Source organism: Nasonia vitripennis, chromosome 1 (assembly GCF_009193385.2).
Source record: "Nasonia vitripennis strain AsymCx chromosome 1, Nvit_psr_1.1, whole genome shotgun sequence".
In the NCBI taxonomy this organism is placed as follows: domain Eukaryota; kingdom Metazoa; phylum Arthropoda; class Insecta; order Hymenoptera; family Pteromalidae; genus Nasonia; species Nasonia vitripennis.
This window is the reverse complement of record NC_045757.1, coordinates 26,008,724-26,034,670: the sequence shown is the minus strand read 5'-3', so window position 1 is coordinate 26,034,670 and position 25,947 is coordinate 26,008,724. Positions and strand designations below refer to the sequence as shown.

Genomic DNA, 25,947 nt, shown 5'->3' with positions numbered 1-25,947 from the left:
TTTTTTTTAGTGGATTTCGATATCTTACACCTATTTTAGGAAAATGAAAAATTCATGCAGCTTTTTTAAATGTCCGTAGCATTAATATATATACGGCAACAATTTTACAATAAAAATTACATAGAAATTAAGGATCAAAATTACCGTGCTAGCACAGTAACGTAGGGATGCCCCGCCATCTAGAGCACTTTTACTGCATCGGCACAGTAAAATTTTCGGTACTTTTTTATTTTTCTTCATAGCCTCTATATTATGATATTTTGTTGTATACATGTTCGTGACGCATTTTTAACGTCATATTATTGATATATAAAGGGTTATTTGTATATGACACACTTTGAACCAAGAAATTCGTTGGATTCAACGATCGTACATCAGGGATAGATTTGGAGGTTATGGAAGCAGATGACGCACAAGACCGCGCATGAATTTCTTTTGCAGCACGAAAAATTTTCGACATAAAAAAATTTACGGGGAGCAAGATAAATAATATCTTGGGTCAGATAAAAACTTTCGGAAAGACACGGCGGCCCACGATTACCGTGCTATTCCGGTAATTTTTACTGAAAAATTCTTGCGGTGTAAGATAGCGATTCAATAGGTGCATCATCGGTGGTAGCCATAGTGCAAACGGCGTGTCTGATTTGCAAAATATAAAAAACTGTTGCAATTTTTTATATTTTAAGCTTTTATAGGTTTTCTAGGTCTTGCAATGTGGAAATCCTTTACTTTATCAGTGCATTTTATTAAAGTACACTCATGACGTCCCAATTTCTACCTCGATAAATTACTTGCAGTAATTGTCCGCGACGTGCGGTATACTATTGTTGAAGCTCCATTGATTTAGGAGTCTTTAATGGATCCTTTTTTAATCTAATCAACGAAGTGAAATATTTGCTTCCATAAAAACGCTAAATGCTACGACCGCTTTATTTGCTCGCCAATATAAACCCACGTAAATTTAAGATTAAATAATCCAACGACGCTCCTAGCTTTCAACAACCCTGGTAGCAGCGTTCCCGAGAAAGTACCTGGAAAATACCGAGATTTTTCAAATCTAGCAGGTTTCCAGAGTAGAATCTAAATGAAAACCCCGATAAATCAGACATGGTTTCTGGAAGAAATCTCGGTAGAATTTTTTCTCCACTATGATTTGTTCATATAACCTTACTTTTCACACCAATGATCCTGCTCTTCATTGAAATTGTTTGAAAATATTCATAAATTGATGAATATATATATATATATATATATATATATATATATATATATATATATATATATATATATATATATATATATATATATATACCCTATACATTTATCTACAATGTCTTTTAAAGGGAAAACATGATTTTTAAGGTGCACATTAATAGTGAAAACCTAACCCTACACATGCATGCTGTCATACATGATAGTATGTTCAGCATTGTGTACTGACTGACTTTGTGTTGTTCAAGTGAAATTACTGTGTGAAAAGTGTCATTGATGCTCAAAGTCACCAATGATGAGGTTTGCACAGGTATTTCAATCTCATCAGTATGCGAGCCAGTTACTCTCAACCACCAAATCTCTCATAATCATGGTAAATCTATGATATTAAAGGTGGATGTCTGTTCTTTTGCGTTGAGACTTATTCAATTATTTAGAAACAGACTGCCATATCATTTATTTGAAAACTATCATACTTAGACAGCTGAAATTTTGCAACTTAATTTGTATTGGCATGTTACAACATGCCAACACAAATTAAGTTGCAAAATTTCAGCTGTCTAAGTATGATAGTTTTCAAGTGAGAGCAAAATTAAATTTTATTGATTTCGATTACTTTTTTTCAATATTTTATTTTGGCTCTCATTCGAGTTTTTGTTAAGTAAAAACTCATATGGCAGTCTGTTTCTAAATAATTGAACAGGTCTTAACGCAAAAGAACAGACATCCACCTTTAATATCATGGATTTACCATGATTATGAGAGATTTGGTGGTTGGGAGTAACTGGCTCGCATACTGATGAGATTGAAATACCTGTGCAAACCTCATCATTGGTGACTTTGAGCATCAATGACACTTTTCACACAGTAATTTCACTTGAACAACACAAAGTCAGTCAGTACAGCATGCTTATACATATGTCATATACGACAGTATGCATGTGTAGGGTTAGGTTTCACTCTTAATGGGCGCTTTGAAAATTATATTTTCCCTTCAAAATCATTCTAGATGAATTGATAGGCTAAATATTCATCATTCAACATTGACTGAAACTGTGAAAACTGTTCTGTCTGCTATGCTATTCTGCTGTATAACATAGCAGACAGCCCCTACAATACGCGTCATATACTTCTAGTATGTCGGTACCTGGCCTGAACCGTACGCGCATGCGCAAAAAATTAAGAGAACTTCTGCTACTCGGGTTTCAGCGTTGAAACTACGCATATTTCTCGACGGATTCTAAGTTTCATTTCTACCGAGTCGCTAGGGAACGGGCCAGAACTTATCGGCCATTTACTACCAGGGAAAGCATCCTTTCGAACGTCATCACAAATGTATTTTGATTACATTTTTCCAAGAAGAACAATCACGCTTTTCATGAAATGATCCAAAAATAATTATCCATTTATTACAAAAACTAAATCCGAATAAAACGATCATATTAATACACAACTTTTACTCGTACTCTCACTGAATGGATTCGTTTAGCGAAGCAACCAGCTCGATATTTCAAATAAAGGGTAAAACCAAAAGCAAAGGGGAACGGGATGAAATTACGCTACATTAGCGCGCGATGCGCGCGCTCATGCGTGCGCGCATCCGAACGACAAAGCGTGTAATATTTCCAGGCGACGTGAGTCCTATTAGACCGCATGCCTGGCTTGGCGTGCCGTGTTTTCACTTTTTACTCTTTGAATATCAGATTTTCATATTTGTATCGTAAATATGAAGAGGGAAATTAATTGCGTTTTCGATGGAATAAAAAATTGCGCAATCTTTTTTGTGTACCCTGCTTTATTCGCGTGCGTGATGCCGATCGATGGATTGGTTTTCGACCAAGTTTAATCAGAATTTGCCTCGATAGTATTCAGAGCTTTTTTGAAATTTTTTATTTGTAATTGTTTCTACGTGCTGTTGGGAGAAGGGGGTCGAAATAAATGCGATCATTGCTATTATGGTTGGCTAAATATTAAATGTAAATAAACAAATATGAAATAAGCAATTAGCATAGCAATATTAGGTATATATGCACGTACAATCAACACAGCATTCGTCGACAATAGCAGGACGATCAATCTATTTCGCGTTCTGCGAAGGTAAATAACACAGTCAAACAAACGTAGTTCAACAAACTTGACTGATGAACTATACTCTCCTCCTTTTTTGCTTCATCCTACCAAAGGCTTTATATTTTAATTTTAAACTACTCCAAAGGAATTTATTTTCCGTTAGAATGAAAGATGGAATCCCTATAGAACTCTTTTAATAAACTCCGACGGAATTTTTGGAAATGCGTGTACGTCAAGCATTCTCTCGAAGCAATCGCTGACCTCCCACACGCAGAGAGCATTTTTTGATTCCATCCCATTGGCTGTATCGTGGCGAACTTTTTGACTATAACGCGAAGAATGCATCGCAGTGAGCGAAAAATGCAAGCTAGCGCAATGGAGGCTTTGAAAAAAAGCGCGCGAGACTGATGTTGATTGCACATAAACCGAGAGAGGATCGGACGGTATACGGGCTAATGTAACTAGTTCACCCGATTCGCGGAAGTTCCGCTAGGATAGGCCAAAGTGGCTTTGGAAAGTTGATCGCTATTTGTTAGCGTGGCTCCGCAGTGTATAGAGGCCAGGATAAAAGCTCTGGATGAAGGAAAAAGCTCGCCCGACTGCGGCTAGTCAACTCTGCCGCTATTGAAAGCTTCTATATCCAATTATCGCTGAAAACAAAATCGAAGTGTTTTGTACTCTAATCATCGTAATTGCTCCGTATCGGAAAGCTCCGTTTCGACCCATGAGCTGGAATTTCAAATGTTTGAAGCATCCCTCGCAGATAGTCCACTGAATGATTTTTCCAGTTCAATTAATTTCTCCTCGAATAAAGTAGAAATACGTGTACAACATCATCGCGTGGAAGACAAACCGTTGATAACGATCCCGTAAAGAAGTCACGTTAGACCCGAAAAAAGAAGAAGAAAAAAAGAAAGCTTCGCAAGAAGAGCGATAGATGCAGCTGCGAGCGACGCGCGCTAGAAAGAAGAACGGACAAACAGAAATGCTCAGGCGAGAAAGAAAGAGCGAACGAGAGGCGAGCTTCCTGATTTTTATGCCGAGTGCTTCCGCTCGATTCCAGCGGGGAGTCGTTAGAGGTCCCATTGAATGACGATGCCGCGCTTCGATTGGCCCGTTAACCTCGAAAAAAAAGAAAGAATCCGAGCCCGTTTATAGCGTGCGCGCGATTTTCCGAAAGCGACGCTCGCCGGATCGAGCGCGAAATCTGTTTCGCGGCAATTTTTTGCCCCTCTCGCTCGCACGAACAATGCCGGGATATATATAACTGACGGGGGGCGCTCGCTGCCGCGCGACTGAAATCACTTATATTGGCGGCTCTATTTCTCCCTCTCTCGCTCTTGCGATTAAGAGCTGGTGGAAAAAATTTGCACACTGCACTGGGGTGGGCACATCGAGCGCTTTGTTCCGAGCGATGCGCTTTCGTCTTTTTTTCCACCCGGAACTCGGCTGCGCGACAGTACGACTTCGCACTTTATTGAAATCGGTTTAATATCAGCGAATGGGCTGCGATTTGGAAAGAGGGAGAGATATTTTTTTCGGTTAAATTAGTTCTGCTGTGAGGATGAATTTTTTTACGGGTAAAAATTAGCCATTCATTGTGGGCGTAAAATTTTTTTTGCTGCATCGAATCTCTGGAGCTAATTTTACGTTGCTTTTTTGTTACAGCCGTCATGGATGAGGAGCAGAGAGTACTGGGACGACAGCTTCGAACGGCGCTACGCTGAATTGAAGAAGGATCCCAGGAGACCACCTCTAAAGGTCAGTTCTATGATAATGTAATTAATTTTCTCCTGCGGTTCTTCAAGTAAAAGTGCGCATACTTTATCCACCTGACACACTAATGTCTTAAGCTAACTCCACTGATTCGAAAATCAAATACGATGCACTTACCGAATTGCAACCAGTGCCAAATTCATTATAGCACTCGTTATTCCGCGATATACTAAGCTCTCCATCGTCATTAAAGTCCGGACTAATGACAGGAAAAAAGAGCGGCCTTCCATTCGCTCGAAAATCACTTTCCGATTTCCGCGTTTCACACGACCAATTAGGTCGAGTAGCACACCGGCAGAGGCTTTTCAACGTCGACTCACCGCCCATTTGCTCTCTTTCTCGCGTTATGCATGCTTCAAGCTACGATTGTACGTTTCACCTACTGCTCCCGTCGCTGCCCGAGTTGGGCGAACTCGTACGTGGTGGCGACGAAAGCCTCGCCGCGCGCGGACTTCCGAAATTGTTTGGACGAGGAATTCGCCCCGCAGAGTTGAGCGACGCTTTATGTTTGACTTTGCATTATGGGGGCTAATATAGGAGCGAAAGGCCTGGAGGCAGTCACCTCAAACTGAAATTTCCCTTTGAGCTTGTAACTGTGAATGTAACCGCTTAACGATTTGGCCTTTACCCGCGGGATAGTACGAATGTGGCTTTGTTAGTCGTGTCTTTTTCTGCGCTGGAGTGACTTGAAAGGGAACTGGATGGTTTCATTGTTCGAAAATTCAAGTTTCATTGCACTTTGTTGTTCAGGATTTTGTTAGCTCGAGCAAAGACGCTCGTATCTTATGAATATGTGTTTTGTACTGCAGAAAATGTATACAATTTATCTTTTGAATATTGATATTATTTTTTTTAATTGATATTATCTTTTGAAATGCTAATTAACATATTAATTTATACCTGTTTAAAAAAATAACTGCCGAATTGTTGACCTCTCAATTACTTCTTCTTGAGTACAACTTGGAATATGCTAAACTAAAAAGTGGGTGGATATAATCAGATGGCTCAATAATTTTGTTTTTTCAAGCATTTCACCATAGTAAATGTTAATCGACCGTTAATAACATTCAAGATCCCTGCAAAAAGCTCCGTAACCGAATACGTCGCATCATCGTCATAAATCCAAGTTCTCCAATCCCGGCTAACTAAAATAGTTCTAATCCTACTAAAGCTTCGGCAAAACAGTTAACCGTCTGCTCCGCTCGCGTAAAGTACATATCGTCCCTCTCTCCCTCTCTCTCTCTCTCGCCATACACTCTCCGCAACGAAAATCCGTTTCTTCGATTCCCCCTAAATCTCAGACCACTTAAAGCCTCGAGAGCAGCGCACGCGAAGCTCCTCTCCGCGCACTTAACTTCGAGCAAAGAAGCTCTCGGTCTCTCTCTCTCTTTCCGTATAGAGAAGCGCTAAAAGCTCGGCCGGCTGATTGCAGCCTCTGGCGACTCGGGCTTTTATTTATGAATCGTGGAGTCGGCCCGGCGATTTATCGGGCTCTGCTACTGCTGCGCGCGACGCCTTTGTCCGGCATTTAATTTGCCGCGATCATGCGCGCACGCACGGCTGTCGATGACTCGCGGCCACGTATGGCCTGATTTATGGGGGCGCGCGCACTGTTTCATGCAGGCCGATTCAATTTTCGCCGGTGAGCCTCGTAAATATGACTCCGCCGCGAGCCTGGGACCTGCGCGCGTCGAGGCAATACTTTTTCCAACAGCAACCGCTTTCATTTTTGTCGCCGGAGTTTTGGACGGCTGTTGGGACGCGCGATCCGATTGGTTTTGGAAAATTGAACAGCTATTTTTGAGTCGAAGTTTGATATGATGAGGACACGCGTGGATTTAATCTCGTTATTTTATTCGTGACACAATAAATTCCGATTTAATCGATTCGGGGAATGTCTGCTTTATCGCGAATTTTAACGTCACATAAAACGTACATATCCTCAATAATTCTGGCCGAAAAGTGTCACAGACGCACACGTCTGCAACGCGAGCAGCGAAGACGAGTCAGCGATAAGAGTCCGCCGAGCCGTAAAACGATGCATAGCGTCCGAATGCATCGTAGACGTTAGCTCAGTGGTTAGAGCACAGGCCTCTGGCTCTCGGGTCCGCGAGTTCGAGTCCCGTCGTCTACTTTTTCGCTTTCGACTCTGTCTCCTCTTAGTTTGTAACATTCTGGCATCCCTGGTGGGGATGCCAAAATGCGACGGAAGAATGGGTGTACACGAGGAGAGAGAAGAGGCAGGGAAGTTCGGTGTCACTGTATTTATTACCCCAAAATATCGGAGCTCCGCTCGCTTGGAGAGTCGCCGGTGGTCTGCCCGCTCGCTCGTCGACGCGACTCGTCGACGGCGAGCGGTTCCACGTGCCGAAGTGCAGCGTTGCACTTCTGCGCGCGAAAACTTTCAGGTCGCGGTGTTCTTCCGCTGACGATGCGTCTGGCGCATCGCCGGAAATGCAGGCCATCGCAGGTGCCGCCGGAGAGCCCAAAGCTCGTCCGTGACAAAAGTATGGACTTTTATTGCCGCAGCGCGAGCGTTTTCAAAAATGATGTCACCATGTTACTTTTACGAGGAAAACTTTTATCGAACTAAATTACTCCGCCGCGCGCGCTAACTACTGCAATATGCATCCGGTTGTAAATCACGTGTTTTCGTTATCGTAAAAAAAGCTTTCATATCCCGCAGCGTGTGCCAATGTAAAAAGCTCTCTTCACGTTCGTTAACGAGTCAGCGTGTAATCAACAAATGATTAAAGAGCCTCGCGAAAAATCTCTAATACAATTCCGCAGCAGCTGCAAGTACGCGAGATCAGCGGGGCAGAAATTAAAGCGAGCCAAGACGTGATCTCCGCAGTAGGAAAACAATTAGATACACCGGCCGCGCTCAAAAGACAGAGTTCCGCAGCGAAAAAAGGAGACGACCTGCGTGGAATTCTTCTCGCTTCCTCAACTGCTCGTCGCTCATTACGCAAACAGTCGGCATTTGTCGCAGCCCCCCCCCCCCCCCCCCCTTAGTGTATTTCATCCTGCGCGCGTCTCGTAAATCACTTTGGCCCTCTCTCACTCTCTTGAGCACCGCGGCTTTTATTTAAATAGAAAATTAACAATTGCCGGGGGGCTGACGCTTGCACAGCAGCAGCAGCAGTAAAGGGTCGTTATCGCGCGCGCGCGCGACGCGGAAACACGAGGATGGCGTGACCGTAAAGTTCCGGGGGCGATAATATGAGAAAGGGAAAGAGAGAGGGAGAGAGAGAGATAGTGCGAGAAAACTGTCCGCTGTCGTCCGAGAGAGGGAAAGAAAGAGGCCGAGAGAGATAGCTGGAGAAACTAGGGCGATAAATATTTTCACGGCGGTGTAAGGAACTTTCCGACATCCGGCCTCCGGCAGCGAACAAAGCCGCTCGGATTTTAATGAAGCTCCGGGGAGCCGGGCGCTCGATACTTCATTAATTATTATCGGTCAAAGTCTAATTGGGTTAAGAAAGCTCAGGCGCGCGATTGAATTCGCGATGGCTCTTCTTCTTCTTCCTCATCTCGATGACTTTTATTTTTCGCCCGAGCCCAGCCAATAATGGCCGCCGTAATTCCTTTTGATTTGTCCTTGCGCTGCGAATGAGAGAGAATGTCATAAGGATTATACATCCCCGGGAAGTTTTAACGGGACGAGAGAGTTTTGCCTCTCTCGCGACGAGTCAAAGCGAAGTTTAATTATTTGTTGCCGAACACTAGTCGGATGCGCGTAGAGGGCAGAGTTAGCGAGCTTTCGAGGAAGAGCCAGTCGTAGTCGGAGTTTTATTGGAGCTTTGACGATGATCAAAGTTTACGTTGATTAAGCTCGACGGCTCGCCGACGCTCGCGCTTCGCCGGATTAAGATTTATTCCGATGCTACTCTCATTCAATTCGTTGGCTTCGATGAAACCGTGCACGGCTGCGCTACTGCCGATAGAATCCTCGAACTGCGAGCGCGTACTAATTAATGGGCAAGGTAATTATGTTTCTGATTAACTCGTATCATGATTTCATTTCCTATATAATTTCGGGTATCGGATTAACGAACGGGTAGCGTGTTCTCGTAAATACGTATCTGGAGATTATGGAGGGCTGCGTATTTTTAATCATAGTGTTGTCAATTCAAGCAGTTTCTTTGTTCAACATTTAATTTTTTTAATCTTGAAAAATTCTGTATATCAGTCCAGTCATGTAAATTTAAGATAAAAACGGGAACACTAACTCTTGCACACGAGGAAACTCCAACTCTTGCAAAAACTCACCCCGTGAGGATATCTCTACTCGTCATCGGTCTGAAAAAAATGAATCGTGTCGAGTGGCAATAAGCAGTTGACTCCTTAACTGGCCAAGATAAATGAAAAATACTACGAATTGAATTAAAAAAGTAAATATATGAATTCCTGGAAAAATGTGCTCATCCAAAAATATCAGGGCATGACCTCGATGCGAAAAATACCACTGTGCGGGTGGGATTTCCTTGCTTCGTCAGCCGATCGATCGTTTGGGCCATCTCGGGCTTTGGTTGAGACTTTCCTTCGACACCTTTTACCAAGATTCTGCGACGTAAATTGTGGGGGACGGTCAGCTAAACGTGTGCTTCGAATTTTACCTTGGAGTCAGCTGTTCCAAAAGACCCTGAGAGCACAGAGTGTAAACTGCCGAATGCATTTTCGAGAGTATCTGTTTTAGAAGAAACGAGTGGGTTTCTTGGAATTTCGACGATTCAGCTGCATTTACATTAGTTGGACTTTTTAAACTAATAATATGCAAACCTACAAAGAACTGCATATTTTAAATTATACATGCTATTTCAAAACGTCACTTTAATTATTAAATTAAGCTTCCTTATAAAATAAGCATCCTTTAATATAATTACATGCAAAGTCTGCATACCGTATAAACGCTTATAAAATGAAGTCGTCACTCCACTTTAATTATGCTATCTAACAATGATTAAATTTGTTTAAATTTAACTATGCAAGCTCGTCTACTATTGAAATTTCTTATTATTTAGGATTAAAAATGTGTCAAAATCTCTCATTATGAATGTTGGTAATTTTAGTATACAGACTCACAATTACATTAGAAATGTGTAAATTGTCATGATATTTAAATTTACATCTTCTATTTTACATCACATACCAAATTTACTCATGCATCTGCAACTAATACTTAATTTCACGGATACATTATAATATTCTTAAAATTAATCGTTTTTTTTCAAACTTGAGCATTTTTCACCACGTCTCTCCACTCGACCGTAATCCGTTAAGCAAACTCGGAAATTCTATTCTCCGGAGTGATTCGGCGGCGCTTTGCGACTCGGTCGAATCTTTCCGCCTGTTTTTCCTTTCCAGTTGAATGGGACGAGCGAAAGGAGCACTCGAGTCTCGGAACGTGCCAAGACTGATGGAAAGTGCAAAACAATGCCGACGTAAAAACAGAGGCTTTTGGGATTTCCGTCTGAATCACAACAGGGAAACACGATTAGGGGGATGGAACGGACGATGTAGTATGCGTGCGGATTTTTTTACGACGAGTGAAAGGAGTTTCGACGCGCGCTGTTTGTTTGGAAAGTATATTGGTATAAGCCGGATTAAAACTTAATGGGGAAATAAGGTAGTTGAAGAGCAAGTTTAAGAAGACAAAGAAAAGTTTGAGACAAAATTATAATACAGTTTAAAATTTTAGTTTACCTTTGTTGTTTATATTAGTTTCTTAATATAAAAAAGGTTTGAGTCAATCGCGGAATTAGGTTATCAATATACGAACTGGCAAACTATTGCATTTCAAACAGATTTGATTTTTACTACAAAAAGTATTTGAATAAATACTATAACTCCGAGTCCCTACAGTATTTGAGCTTGTCAAACATATTCCTAAAGTTTGTTTAACACAACATTCAAACGCATCACTAATTTATAACAAAGTAAAAACGAATTTTACAGTATAACATTCTCTCTTCGCGCAAATATTTAAAATTTAAGGAACAAAAAAAATCAGATGCCGTTCCGCGTTAAAACGCGGAAAACCCGCACACCGCCAAATGTTATAGTCCGAGGAAGCACGTTTCACGCCTCGTCTGGGCGCTCGCAAATAATTATATGCGACGCTCGAGCGAACGCTCAACCGCGAGCTTTCCGGCGCGTTGCACCTCGCGGCGACCGGGGGAAATTGGCGTGGATGCCATTGCGGCCTGGGCTACCTTACGAGCGACGCGTTGCTGCTGCAGAATTAAACGCTGCTTTTTCATTTTTTTCCACCCAGACAGTGTCCTTTTTTTCAACGACGGAGGTGTTGCGCGAAGAGATTCTTAATGCGCTGATTACTCGCCGGGTGCTTATCTCTCGCGTTGAATTTAATTTTGGTGGCTCGCTCCTGTCGTGAAAATGTTATACCGTTTTTGAAGAAAAAATTGCACGTGACTCGATAGTTTTCGCAAAACAGCGGACGAACGCAGTGTTTTCGCTTGCTTTTTTGTACCGTAAAAGTTTTCTTTTTGTAAAGTTTCATTGTGTTGCTTTTTATTTCGAAGAGTTCGTGATTTTTCCAGGGAGTTTGCAAACGTTTTATTTCGCCGTTTTATATGAAGTAGAGATAGAAAAACACCCGGTAAAGGAAAAACCATCAAAGGGTTCGCGCATTGCTTATCCGACTGTCAATATCGAATGCACAGACAAGCGGTTGCATTTATCTCTGATGCCGTACAAAAGAAAGCTTTCACGTTCGAATTCTATTTTTTCCCTATTCGTTGTTTTATCGGGTAGATGCTGTACCGTTTGCTAAAAATTCCAACGCAAAAGTCCCTGTCGCTTCGTATCTACGAAAATCATTAACCCACTGCTGCATTTTCACGCGGAACGAAAACAAAGACGCCTGTATCATCCTCTAAATACTCGTTCCCGAAAAAATAGCAGCGAGAGAAAACTTGAGAAGCAAACACGCGAGCCCTTTGATTTGGAGGCACAAAAAACCTGCCGATCCATTCGAGCGCGTTCCTTTCGACTTGCATTCCGGCGAGAAAAACAAACCTTCGAAAGCGCCGCCGCTGGTGCGAAAGCAACGCCCGCTCGGTTCTTCGGCAAAAAATAGGGTGTTCTCTACTTCTCAGGGTGCTATAGCTCCTAGAAGTGTGCGATCGGTGCAAATAGAGTTCGGCAAGTTCAACAATGCCGGCTCATCAGGCCATTGTTGCCACGCACAATGCTTCTCCAAAACACGCCCGACAATGCAGACGCGCTGCAGTCGCTGCAAAATCCTGGCCTAGGAGACTGTGTAGGCTAGGTCGGTCAATTATTCTATAGATACGCGCTAAGCTCGTCGCGGTATGCATTATGCACTCGCGTACAGATTGTCCGGTTCTGCTCTCGAAGATCCTTTACCGGATGATACAGTGGAGGGGTGTCCGGCTTATTTTGCTCTTATGCGGTTCTCATCGACGGGCTGCGCGGTACTGTTTTTAAATGCTGTATTTGCTCTATATAGTCTTGTTGGATATTGACGCGTCGTATTTCAATTTTTTTTTAAACGTTTAGCTATGCAATTGATCTTATTGCGAAACATAGTGCCGAAAAATTTTAAATTAGAATATTTACTGCTTTATGTGCGTGACAAAGAAAAAGTTGGTGATGTTGTTAACATTGTACATAATTTGTTCTTCTCTCTGCTATTCACCGTCATTGACTAAAGCGAGCGGGTTCTTTCAATTCCTTTAAATATATGTCAATCAATGTCTTCTTTATCTTAATATGATAGTTCATATATAACATACAGAGTACGAAATCTCTATAGAGTATGAAAATATTTTGCTCTCACCGTGTCTAAAAATCATTGTAACATTCAAACAAAAGCCCGTAAATCCCCGTCTCAGTTAGCCGGAAACCGCAGAATTAATTATTCGCGGCTTTTAATTTTGCATGCAGAAAGAGATCGCGCGTATATATACCGCCTCCAGCTAAGGCCAACTGACGGCGTCCCACGACGCGCAAAACGCACCGACGGGAGATGAACTCTATATACACAGCGTCGGCTCGCGTTATTATCTTACCGTTTGCATAAATTATTTACGCGCGCGTCTATACGAGCCCGAGTGCCGCCACCAGCCGGTAATTCGCTCCCCGGACTAAACAATGGGCTGCTGCGGCGCGGGAAGGTGCGTTGCTTTCAGTGATACGAAGACCTTACGCCTGCGGACAGTGTACGAGAGAGAGGGGAAAGCGATATCCGTTTTGCATTTAGGCGCGGCTGGACTGTTTTCACGCTGCGATTGATGCTCTCTCCGTTTTCACTGATGAGTTTGATTCGTCATTCCTTGCTATAGATTATTTTCAAACGCAGGGTATTAAAATAGGTAGATTTTAAATTTTTGTAAAATTTCACTATATATTATAAATTATTTCGAATGTGAATTTTGCTGAATTAATTCGGAGAAAACATGTGAAAATTGCATCTGGAAACTTTGATATCCATTACTATTAAAGCCTTTCAAATTAATTAAAAAGTACATTTGATTGGTTATATAACTTTACATTTGATTTGAATACGAAGATAGAACAAATGGGTACGATCTAAAATATCATACTAAAATGTTCACCGCAACTATCAATCCTTATAAAATCTAGAGTTTATTTGTGTTTATTAAAAAATCATAACGCCTCGATATTAGAGTTGAACCGCGTCTAAGACGGCTTAAGTGAATTTGGTCTTTTTCAAAACGTAGTATAATGGTACATAAACGCAAATCAACGAAGCGACACTTATCGGCCAACAGCATAACGACCGGTCGTTAAGACCAATTCCGTACTTACGCTCGCCTTTCCGGCAATCGGATAATGGATTTGCGCGATGGTGCTTACCAAGGGGCTATGGCTCCTTTGTGGCTAAATTTGCTTTCGGTGATTACAGTTTTTACTTTTGCCGGCTCTCTGCATTATCTTGATCATTCATGGGGTATTTAGGCCTTACGCTCATGATTTATTTTCACGAAATATTCAAATTAAGACATTATATAAATCCAGCCCTAATTTAAGTTAGTTCAGAAGGATATCACTGCTTGAGGACTATTAAAGTAATGATAAAATACACATTCCTTGTCAATACTTTGGGGATAATTCGATAATGACATTATTTACATAAATAGATTCACGGTTGCGTAAGGATCAAAACGCTTTTATAACGGCATACTTTACACCAAAATCTACTGCTTGAAAGACCAAACTTTCGAGAAAAAAAAACACTTTCGCTCCTTCTCCATCTCATAATTCATCTCCTCGACGGAAAAAAAGAAGCGGCCGAGAATACGAGCTCGCGTTGTCATGGGCTCTACTTTCCCCCTAGCGCATATTATTCGTTATACGGAACGACGCGGACGCCTCGACGCGGTCACAAATTGCCCGTCGGCGCACATAACGCCCGCCATCGTCGTCGTCGTCGACTCATATAATATTACGCTCTCGCAGTGCGCTATCACCTTGTTAGGGAAGATTGAAGAATATTGGCGTGTTTATACTCGTGCGAGTAGATACGTCCCGAAGTGGTCGGCCTCGATGCCCGACGACGCGTCTCTTCATTTCTCTTTTCCGACTTTATTATGCTCTATGGAACGTTGGACTGTTATGATGCTGAAAATGAGTTTTCTTTGCTGTTCGTTATAGCTGAAATATAAACACAGGCAGTATTGTACGATACCTAATTTGAAACTGAATTCGATGGCAGTCTATATTCGGAGGAATATCAGTATAGTTTATTCTATATTTGTTCCGATCAAATCTTTCCATTGCAGCAGAGATAAATATTAAATACATTCCTTTTGTAGAGTCCAGTGTTTATTCATGTATCTGCAAATCTATTCAGAGAACAGCTCTCATCCTTCAATATTCTTTTGGTTTTTTCTGAAACTCAACAATTCTTCACCTTTTATTTTACACTGCATCGGCAAAAGTACGAGTATTCACGGGTCTTCCATTTGCCTACCGGTTTTAGGGGCTTTTATACTTTTTAATTGAAAGAGCAGCCTGGCCCTAACGATCTCCACTTTTTTCCGTTAATCCTTTGAGTGCGATCTCCAGCTTTATCTCGATTCAAACTGAGAGAGAGAGAGAGAGAGAGAGAGAGAGGGAGAGAGAGAGAGAGAGAGAGAGAGAGAGAGAGGGAGAGAGAGAGAGAGAGAGAGAGAGAGATTAGATTAGATTAATTGCTCTTTATTTTTGTACATTTTGTTGTACATCTAACAAATATAGTGTATTATGATAAAGGAATAAATAAAATTTGTGTAAGGGTATATAGTATAAGGTGTGTGTGATGTTGAGAGATGACATGAGATGAAAGAGAATGTATGTATGTTTGTGCGATGTTTATGTGTTTTCCAAATTAAAGAAATAATTTTTAGCTGCTTGTTTGAAGTGTGATATGGATAGTGTGTCGCGAAGTTGAGATGGAAGGCTGTTCCAGAGAGAGAGAGAGAGAGAGAGAGAGAAAGCTTGCCCGCCGGCCTTTTTGAAGCTTTTGAGAGCCTTGATGAAGTATTTTACGTCATCGTTCCAAGGCTTACGCGGAGATTATAGCTGTTACGGCTTCGGCGTTTTATGTGAATTGTGTTTTTGAAAGCCGCCCATCAATTTTCTGTATCTTTGCTTTTCTGCGCTACCCGAGGTATAGAGTAGAGCTAATCTATTGAGTGATGTGTATTTTGTACGCGGTGATTACGAACGCGCGGAATAATACATTTAGAGCTTGTTGTGAAATTTAGCATTAACTATACAAGGATCAACTGATCAGCGTAATGTTGTAAAATATATTATGGCAGTATGAGTATACACAAGTGTTTTGCATAACGATATTCCAGCGTTGCAATAATTACACATTGCGAACGTAAGCGCAGGGATAATGACGTTCATTGTAATTAGCTTAGCCAAAAACACATAGAAAAGCAAAGAAACACTCATCCCCATCTGCAGTCAGACTCAGATTTGACGAAACTTCGCAGAAGAGCAATTTAGCATATAAATCAAAATCCGCGCGAATACATCCCAAGGAATGTAGCTCTCGCGCAGCGCATAGCATTCATCGATCGGGGTCGCTCTTGCTCCATTAATTAATCCGACTCTCGGCTGTTCGACAAACTTCGTCGATAAAAGCTGAAAATCTCCGGAACGCGCACGAGTCGATAAGCTCACAGCAGCAACGCGGCGGCCAAGAACTATTCTACTCCCACTTCAGCGCCCAGCCTCCAGCGTTATTTCGCGCGCTAGACGTCACGATATCGGCATAAATCCCGATATTGTCGCAGGCTGCGCGCGACATAACGCGCTCGTGTTCGTTCTCACGCGCCTTATTGGCTCAATTTGCGTGACCCAAAGCCTCTCTCGCTCGCTCGCGATCCTCGGTTTAACGAAGAAATATAGCGCGCGTTAGACCTTCGAGTTCTCTCTCTCTCACTCTCTTTCTCTCTCTCTCTCTCCTCTCTCTCTCTCTCTCTCTCTCTCTCTCTCTCTCTCTCTCTCTCTCTCCGCTAGCTCGGTGCGGCAATATCCGAGAGGCACGATTTCTAGGCATCGCTGGCTCTCTATGCCTCGTCGTCGTCGTCGTAATAGTTCCTCTTGTCTTTCGACTTGCTTGTTTCTCTCTCTCTCTCTATCGTGCTCGCTTTGACTTTGAGCCGCTGTATAATTGCGTTACGCACTCGGAGCGAAATTCGATTAAGCGATCGCGTTGATTAAGCTTTCAGTTTGATATCGAGCTGCTTTCCATCGTCGTTAATTTTAATCGAGAGTTATTCTCGTATTTAGTGCAATAGGTGAATCTTTTCTCGGTTGGCTTCTTAGAATAGCCGAGAGTAGGCTGGAACGTCCTTGGGCACAATAACTTTCTTCCTGGAATAGCCCAAAAGTTAGTCGGGTGTATCGATAATCGTCGAAGGCCGCCTCGACATTTCTCGAAGTCTTCCTGAATAATCCAGCAGGCTTTATTGAATATTCCCAAGATCAAGCCGAATAATCGAGCGAGACATCCAGCCTCGCACGCTCTATCCCGCCCGAAAGACCAAACAACTTCGCATCGGCTTCGTAAATATGCATGGAACGATCATCCTCCATCATCTTTCGCGCGGCTTAAATCCTTCGACTATATACATCGTGCGCGCAGCAGCTGACACCGCGACAAAATATCGCGTTCGATCGCAGCAGCCTCACGCGGCTAAATATTCATATGATTCATTCAGCATTTAAAATTCTAATCTCGCCATCTTTTTCCCAGCAGCAGCGCGAAAAAAGAAAGTTCTTCGCGCGACTGAAATCTCGCGTTTTTTTCCCTCGCACGATATTCATCCGTCACGGAGGCAAATCTGTCGGGGCAGGCGCTCGTGCGAACGTCGCCGCGGATTCGTCCTTTCATCTTTTTGCCGACGCCGCGCGCTAACTCCCGCGAGAGCTTCTCCTTTTCTCTTGCCACGTCTTAGGGCTCACCCTCTCCGAACTTTCCGAGACTTCCTTCCGCGGGTAGTCTCGGGGATCTTGGGGGGAAGATCCCTCGCGTATACATTAAGAAGCAAATGGCTCGGCGCTTGTAGTCGTGTAGAACTGTTAACCCGCGATACGGATACCGTTGGATTATCATTTCTATTGGAGCTGGGGTTGCAGGCTGTGTACTGTTATGAATTAGGGTTGATTCGAGATGAATCTCCCTACGATAATTGGATGTAACCATAGCTGTATCCTCGAGTACGCGAAATGATTGAATTTTTAAAATAAACCTCGTATTTCGTCTGCAACGTACTACGCCATCAATTAAAACTAAAATACTGAAACAAGTCCCTCCACGCTGCGCGAGCAAGAGCGAGGCTCTTAATTTATTCGACCAAGCTCCGTTTACCTTTCGCGCTTCGTCGTCGCCGGGCACAATCATATAATCTCGCCGCTACGCCACCGCTGCCGGTCCGTCTCGTCTTTCGCGCGCGTGCGCTAATTAAGGCGGCCCAGCCCTGCACCTATATTTACGTATATACATATATAACCGACGAGACCACTTCGGAAGATTCGTTAGCGAAGTTTCCTTCCTGTGTATAGCGGCTCGCGTGCGCCTTCCATCCGCCCTCTCCTCCTTCTCCTTCTATCTTTTCCCCGTAATGCCGCGCATAGGCCGACATCTCTCCTTCGTTAATGAGCCGTACACAGCGCGCCGTCGAGTTTCGCTTTCGAGGCGCTTGCTAGCTTACTCCGAATTGAATTCGCGAGCGCGCGCGAGTCCGGTGGAGGCCGGGATTAATTGATAAATCGTTCCTGGCTGCGGGGATTCTTCCGACGAATTCCGCTTTTGATTCTGAGGATGGGTTGCGCGATAGCTTTTGAGTATAAGCGATGCTTCGAGTGAACGAAAGGATCGTTGTGGCAAACATTTGAAGTGGCGCACTGTTTATATTGTTGCTCGTTTTGCGTTTATTGGAACTGCTATTGTTGACCTTTGTTACAAACGGAAAGGAGACAGAGTCGAAAGCGAAAAAGTAGACGACGGGACTCGAACTCGCGGACCCGAGAGCCAGAGGCCTGTGCTCTAACCACTGAGCTAACGTCTACGATGCATTCGGACGCTATGCATCGTAGTACGGCTCGGCGGACTCTTATCGCTGACTCGTCTTCGCTGCTCGCGTTGCAGACGTGTGCGTCTGTGACACCTTATTGATCAGTTTTTATAGTTTTGCGTAAGGTAGTAAACAACGAAAAAGGCAAAATGAAAAAACCAACTGCAGTACATCACGGTATTTATACAATTTTTTCATACGAATGTACACACAAGCAGATTTTACGTGGGTACAAAAATTAAGAACCACTGAAATTCATTTTGAAAAACACGAAACTCTCGAAATTAAAGTTGTCCCATGTACTCACATTTCTGAATCCCGCCGTATAATTTGCTACGCGTAAGTAGTGCAATTCGCGTGTGGTCGGACCGCGCCTCCATCTCTACCTCACGATTAAAGGACTTAATTAAAAACTTTGTCAAAAGCGAATACTCCATTCAAACTCGAGTCAACGAAGCGATTCTTTTCTCACAAAATACCGTATGACTAACCAATAGGTAAAAAACAACTCGTATACATATAAATATAACCAAGCGAAAATCCATCAAGCTCACAATATTGTTCATCAGCGGCCGAACGCGTCGCAGCTCGGCAAATGAATAGCCAGTACTTTATCACAGTAATACACGGCTTGAGCGGCGCGACAGCGAAATGAAAGTATAACCCTCCGTTCTTCCGTCCTCCACTCGCCCGCGCACACAGACACATACGTAACGCCGCGTGCGCGCACAGGTAGACCTCTACATACATACACACTGCAGCAGCGAGTGGAGCCGGGTATAGCGCTGGCGGTCGGGAGCAATAAGCGCATAGATAGCCAGGACTTTCAATGAATGTCCGAGCGTTAATTACTGGCCAAGAACATTCTCGCCGCGGCTTAATAAAGCCATCCCACACTGGCCCGAAGTTAAAGTTGCTCTCTGGCCGAGAGAGACAGAAGCTGCTGCTCGCAAGAGGACTATGCGCGGTCTTAGCGCTCACGCGCGGTCACGAGGCAGTTTCCGCAGCGCCTTATTGGTATGCATGAGACGCCGGGCTGAACGCGCGAGAGCTTCTAATACACTCGCGCTCTCTTTGCTTCCCCATATATACATGGCTGTGTATATGCATGCGACGCTTCTCACCCACCCTCCCTCTGTCGGCTCTCTCTTCTACGTCTCTATATCTCTCGGTGTAGTTAAGTTTACCATCGTCGAGATGTTCGGTCGAGCTCGGATCATCGTCATATGATTGAGCCATGCGCTTGTGCTTAAATTCGTCGTGTACGTTGTACTTGCGATCGCTGTGCTTGCTTAAATGAGCTATCTGTGCTCTGTTCCGAATTCAACTGCTCGTTGTGTATCTTAGATCTTATATTTCGCCACTTCCGACTTGGAAATTTTTTAAGTATTCTTTATCGCTTCTGAAGAACCTTAGGCGCGTATAATTAGCGCGAAGTTCCCGAGAGAAAGCCATTAACGTGTATTCGACTCGAAAGAAGTATTAAGCTTGTTCCTCCGAAGTGCCGAAAAAACTTTCGCAACTATTCAGGGAAAGATAAAAAAAAGATACTAATTCATTTATACTTCTGAATCTGGGGCAACGAATAACTTTGAGAAGCTTGCATATACCTGACTCAAACGTTTGCAGTTATCTCATTTTAATAAATTGCTTTTTCTTATCGGCATAGACCTCGGGAAGTTTCGTTTTATGCTTCTTTTCCGAAATATGTTTCGGGAGTATGAGTCTTGACGAACACGTGTCTCATTTCCTTTAATATTCACGAAACAGTTCTTCAAAATTATTGTCTCACTAGAGGTGAACTACCCGCATGTTAAAAATGTGCAAAAATTCGTTTTGACCTAATTTATTAAACGCCTTCATGAAGGAGAAACATCGACAAACTCCGACCATATCATTTTTAGAACAAACAAGGCCAAAATTCAAGCTTCTGTTTGGCACAGATGTCACCTATATATACACGCCTGTTCCACCCGGCACGTCTCGGCGCAGGTCTGGCTTGAAGAAAAAACGCGAGAGAGTCTGTCTTTCTCTCGTTACCCTGCGCCGCTCCTCCGAGTGTAAAGAGCCGGCTCGCTGAATGGAGAAACCATTCCGTAATTAAAAGTAAATCGCCAGACGGGAAAAGAAAAACGAGCGTCGTCGCCGTCTTCATCGTCGCTGCCGTTCCACCCCACGTTTGAAAACGCATTTCCCCGCGTCGTCTTTTTTTCGTGACTGTGCTTGCAGACGCGTCTGTGTTAAATATCTTGCTAATTACATCGGCACTTTGCTCTTTATGCGAAATCTCGAAAGAAAGGCTGCATGAAATGACGTTAATTGATGGATAATGACGCGATATTAAAGCTGTTAAGATGCTTATCATTACTGGAAGCAAGCGAGGATGTATAAAGGGAGTTCATTTTACGCTTGAACGATATGTTTGAAAAATAAAAAGTTTTTTTTTTATATATATATTTATGAGTTTCAGAACCGTACACATACGGCACAACTTCTGTCGGATACTACTTTGTAACGAGTGCGTTGATTAATTTTCAAGGCTCGCTATACGTTGAAAAGTTTTAATACACATTGCAGTAAAAAGTCCTTAAAAAATATGTTTGTGAAAAATATGAATGTTTATTCCATAAAACCTTATTCGGCTGGGTAGTTTCATGTAAAGTAGCCGATTTTCCTGACACTGCTAGTGTAAAATTATGCAATTTTTCAAGCACATTAGAAGAAACCATAGAAAGCTTCTGGAAAATAGAAGAACTGCAGGAAATTAATCATCTAACAAAAGAAGAGCAAGCATGTAAGGATCACTTCATCGCGAACACAACTCGCAACGGTTCAGGCAGATACATTGTGAAACTACCATTCAATGAGAAAAAGACAGAATTAGGCGATTCATATACAGTGTAGCTCTAAAGCGTTTTCACGCAATTGAACGGCAAGTGCAAACAAAACGCTGCTTACAAGTTAGAAATAACTTCATTCCTAAAAGAATACCTCGATTTGGGACATATGTCAGAAGTACTAAACCCAAATAATTATGAAGGCTACTGTATTTCATATCACATGATATCAAAAGATGATAGCCTCACTACACCAAAGAGAGTAGTTTTTGATGGCTCAGCAAAAAACAAAAACAAAGACAAACAGAAAGATGGACAAAAGACAGAAGAAAAATATACTAAAGAAAATATTTCACTCAATGATGCACTTATGGTTGGTCCAACTATTCAAGAAGATATATACAGATTAATATTAAAATTCAGATTTTATACAATAATTATCACTACAGATATTGAAAAAATGTATCGCCAAATATTAGTTCATGAATCAGATAGAATTTATCAAAAAATTCTATGGCGGGAGGATCCGTGCAAGCCGATAGAAACCTTCACGCTCAACACAGTTACGTATGGCACAGCCTACTCAGCACCCTTTTTAGCAACTCGCGCACTACAGCAGCTAGCCAAAGATGACGGAGACAAATATCCGTTAGCCAAAAAAGCTATATTAAACGATGTCTATGTTGACAACTTCTTAACTGGAGCATCAACAGTTCAAGAAGCTGCTGAACTGCGAGATCAATTAATTGCGCTAACAAAGTGCGGAGGCATGAATCTGCGACAATGGTCTTCGAACGCAGAGCAAATCCTAGAAATATTCAAAAAAGATCAAGTTCGAGACTCAAAAATACTATTAGACACATCATCAAGTATAAAAACTCTCGGCATATATTGGGACGCACAACAAGATGAATTAAATTATAAAGTAAAAGCAAACATCAACAAAGCACAGATTACAAAAAGAATCATGCTATCACAAATCGCATCACTCTTCGATCCTCTTGGACTTCTCGGCCCTATTATAGTCACAGCAAAAATCATGATGCAATCAATCTGGTCGTTAAAAATCGACTGGGACGAGGCAATTCCTTTACACATACACACAGCATGGTCAGAATTTCAAGAAGAATTAACAACAGTCAATCAATTCACAGTTCTTCGAAAAATTGTCGTCGATGAGGCTCAAGATTTACAAATACACGGGTTCTGTGATTCCGGCGAAAAAGCGTATGGTGCGTGCATATACATTCTTTCAACAGATAAAAATAACACAAAAAATGTACACCTATTATGTTCAAAATCACGCGTAGCTCCACTTAAAGCATCGCTGCCTCGCTTAGAACTGTGCGGAGCGCTTCTTCTCACAAACCTATACAACAGTGTCATAAAAACAGTAAAAATTAATGTTCGCGTATTATACGTCTCCGCATAAAATATGTATCACCTAGCACGGTTTGATTCTCGCGCCTCTTGATGACGAGTTAATTATGGCGCGCCAAGAAAAGAAAGAGCGCATGCGTAAGCCCTTCTGCGGTCTGAGATCGATTAGTGCGCGCGAGAGCGTCAGATTCGTTTCGGCATCGATCGAGAGCAGTGTGATCCGAAGCCTACCTCTATTCTCGTGTAGCTTTTGTATTGTGCCTGTAGTAATCGCTGTAATTTGAATTATATTTTTTAGTGAATCACTCGCGTGTGATTCCTCCCTTATTTCTATAATTCGTGTAAATAAAGTGCCTGTAATTCCGTGTGGGCGAGACACAAGCGTGCTGTTATCGCATAGCGAATCTTCGCTATAGGTCCCGGTCGCGACGACTCGACGAGTCGTCTCAAGTCGTTCACGGAGCGAGGGCTGGACCCGTTCCCGAGACGTCGGGGCCCTGTGACGTGCTGGGCGTTGCCACCCCGGGATATCTCCATCTTCTCGATCGACAATCTACCCAGAAGAGAGGGTGGTCCGTCACGTACAGCGCACCGATATTTGCGATTTGCGGCGTTATTGTAGGGGCTGATCCCCGAAATATTAGGTAAGCGAGCGCTCTGTAAATATAAGGATCGATTATCCACTGCGTAAGTTAAATTAGATAATAAGTTTTGACTTTTGTATTTATGCTTACATAAATTCATTAATTTACTTGATCAATAAATAATTTCTATTTCACTAGCTTGCTCAGGCTTTTCCCTCTATTCCGTGAGGGTTTTTATGCCTAAGCAAGTTACTGTTTATATTTAGTTTAACCGCGAAATTGTTGCATTTTTTAAATTTAAGAACCCGACTACTCATTCCTTTTCCCACTTCCTTCATAAATGTAATTTGACTGTTTTCAATTAACTTCACAAAAACTACATTCTGGTCTGATTCTACAATTACACTCCACTCGATAAATACACAATCTAATCAATTAAAAACCTTCATCGCAAATAGAGTAGCAGAAATCCAACAATACACAAAAACAAGCGATTGGAGGCACGTACCTACACAAGATAATCCAGCGGATTTTATTTCAAGAGGTCAAACTCCCAAGGAGTTCATCAACAATAAATTATGGCAAAATGGACCATCGTGGCTAAAGCTCGATGATAGCGCATGGCCATTCTTCACACACGCATCGTCACGCAAGATATATTTAATGTAAAAAGATTTTCCTCAATATTCACGCTGATTAGAGACATAGCTTACTGCAAACGATTTGTAAATAACTATTTACGAAAATCAAAAATCACTGGACCTCTTAATACACAAGAACTAAAAGCAGCATATGAAGTATTAATTAAACAAACACAACAAGAATTTTCTAATGAAGTCAAGAAGTTACAAGCTGGCAAACCAATAGAAAAATCAAGCAAACTATATTTACTGTGTCCGATTATAGACGCAGGTGGGATTCTACGTGTTGGTGGACGATTGCAAAATGCCAACTTACCACTTCCGCAAAAGCATCCTATTTTATTGCCAAAAAATAATCAAATCACCACGTTAATCATTCGCGACACTCACATCAAAAGTTTACACGCAGGTACACAAAATACACTTGCCATGATCAGGCAAAACTACTGGCCCATTGATGGAAAAGACAGTACACGTTTTGTTATACACAAATGTGTAAAATGCTTTCGCGTAAAACCGAAAGAGAGCGAATACCTTATGGGCAATCTACCAACAGATAGACTGATGGTCGTGAGGCCATTTACTGTTGGTGGTTTTGATTACTGCGGTCCTTTCTACATAAAGGAAAAACGATTACGCAACCGAAACAAAATAAAGGTTTATGTAGCGATTTTTGTATGCTTTTCAACAAAGGCAGTGCATATAGAAGTAGTAAGTGATCTTACTACTGAGGCATTCCTTGCCGCTTTTCGACGCTTTTGCGCAAGACGAGGAAAACCATCAACAGTCTACTCAGACAACGGCACAAATTTTGTGGGAGCAAGGCGCGAAACAAACGAAATTCAGCAATTATGGCGGTCAAATGGCCATAAAACGTCAGTCCAAACAACTATGACTAATGGAAACATAGAATGGCATTTCAGTCCACCCCGTACTCCACATTTTGATGGCATATGCGAAGCATCGGTCAAATCTTTCAAACACCATTTTATTCGAACTGTAGGCAACGCACTTTTCACCCATGAACAAATTAATACGTACGCAATAGAAATTGAATCAATATTAAACTCTCGTCCTCTTACTCCCTTATTGTCCGATCCAAATGATTTCCAGCCTCTTACACCTAGTCACTTCCTAATTGACGATCTATTTAAATATGTACCTGAGCATGATTTTTCAGATGTACAGACAAATAGATTGTCTGCCTGGCAACACATTAGCAAGGTCAAACAACATTTTTGGAGACGTTGGCAAAAAGAGTATCTTAACCAGTTAAATACTCCAAATGGCATAAGAACACACCTAACTAAATAAACATTGGCACCATGGTAGTCATCAAAGAAGACAATCTACAGCCACTGCAATGGAAACTTTGACGAGTGATTCAATTACATCCAGGCAAAGATGACATCGTCAGGGTAGTCAAATTGAAGACTGCCACAGGGGAACTCAAGAGAAGCACCAAACATATATGTGTTTTACCGATAGAGACATTAAGTGAAAATATTTAGATTAATGTATTCAAATTTTCTAACTTTAGCTTTATATGTTAAAAATGCAATGTACTCTATATAACTTCAAAACAAAATATTTATGCAAAGTAATATTAAGACACAATCAAGTTTAGTTTGAACTAGATAGTTCAAGACCGTCGGCATGTTGCGTCGCAACGCAATTTACTGTAAATCTATACACATAATTACATACAAAGAACTACAAAGCACACACCACACAACACACACATTTCTCTATGAATCAACAACCCACGCGTCCTACGTGACCAAGACAATGCACTCAGACGCGCACATTTTATATAGTCATATTTTTCACTAATCCGACAGAATCGACAGTCCCTACGCGGCTC

At 42.1% G+C, this 25,947-nt stretch overlaps 1 protein-coding gene across 3 annotated transcripts in view; it reads left to right on the top strand.

The window, feature by feature from the left end:
• LOC100118809 (alpha-mannosidase 2) overlaps nucleotides 1-25,947 on the top strand; it is a 258,498-nt gene that overhangs the window by 201,246 nt on the left and 31,305 nt on the right. For all 3 annotated transcript variants that reach the window (XM_031921366.2, XM_031921364.1, XM_031921365.1), the window contains one exon: nucleotides 4,951-5,043. In XM_031921366.2, coding sequence (XP_031777226.1) covers nucleotides 4,951-5,043 — 93 coding nt within the window. The remainder of the gene's footprint in view (nucleotides 1-4,950; nucleotides 5,044-25,947) is intronic.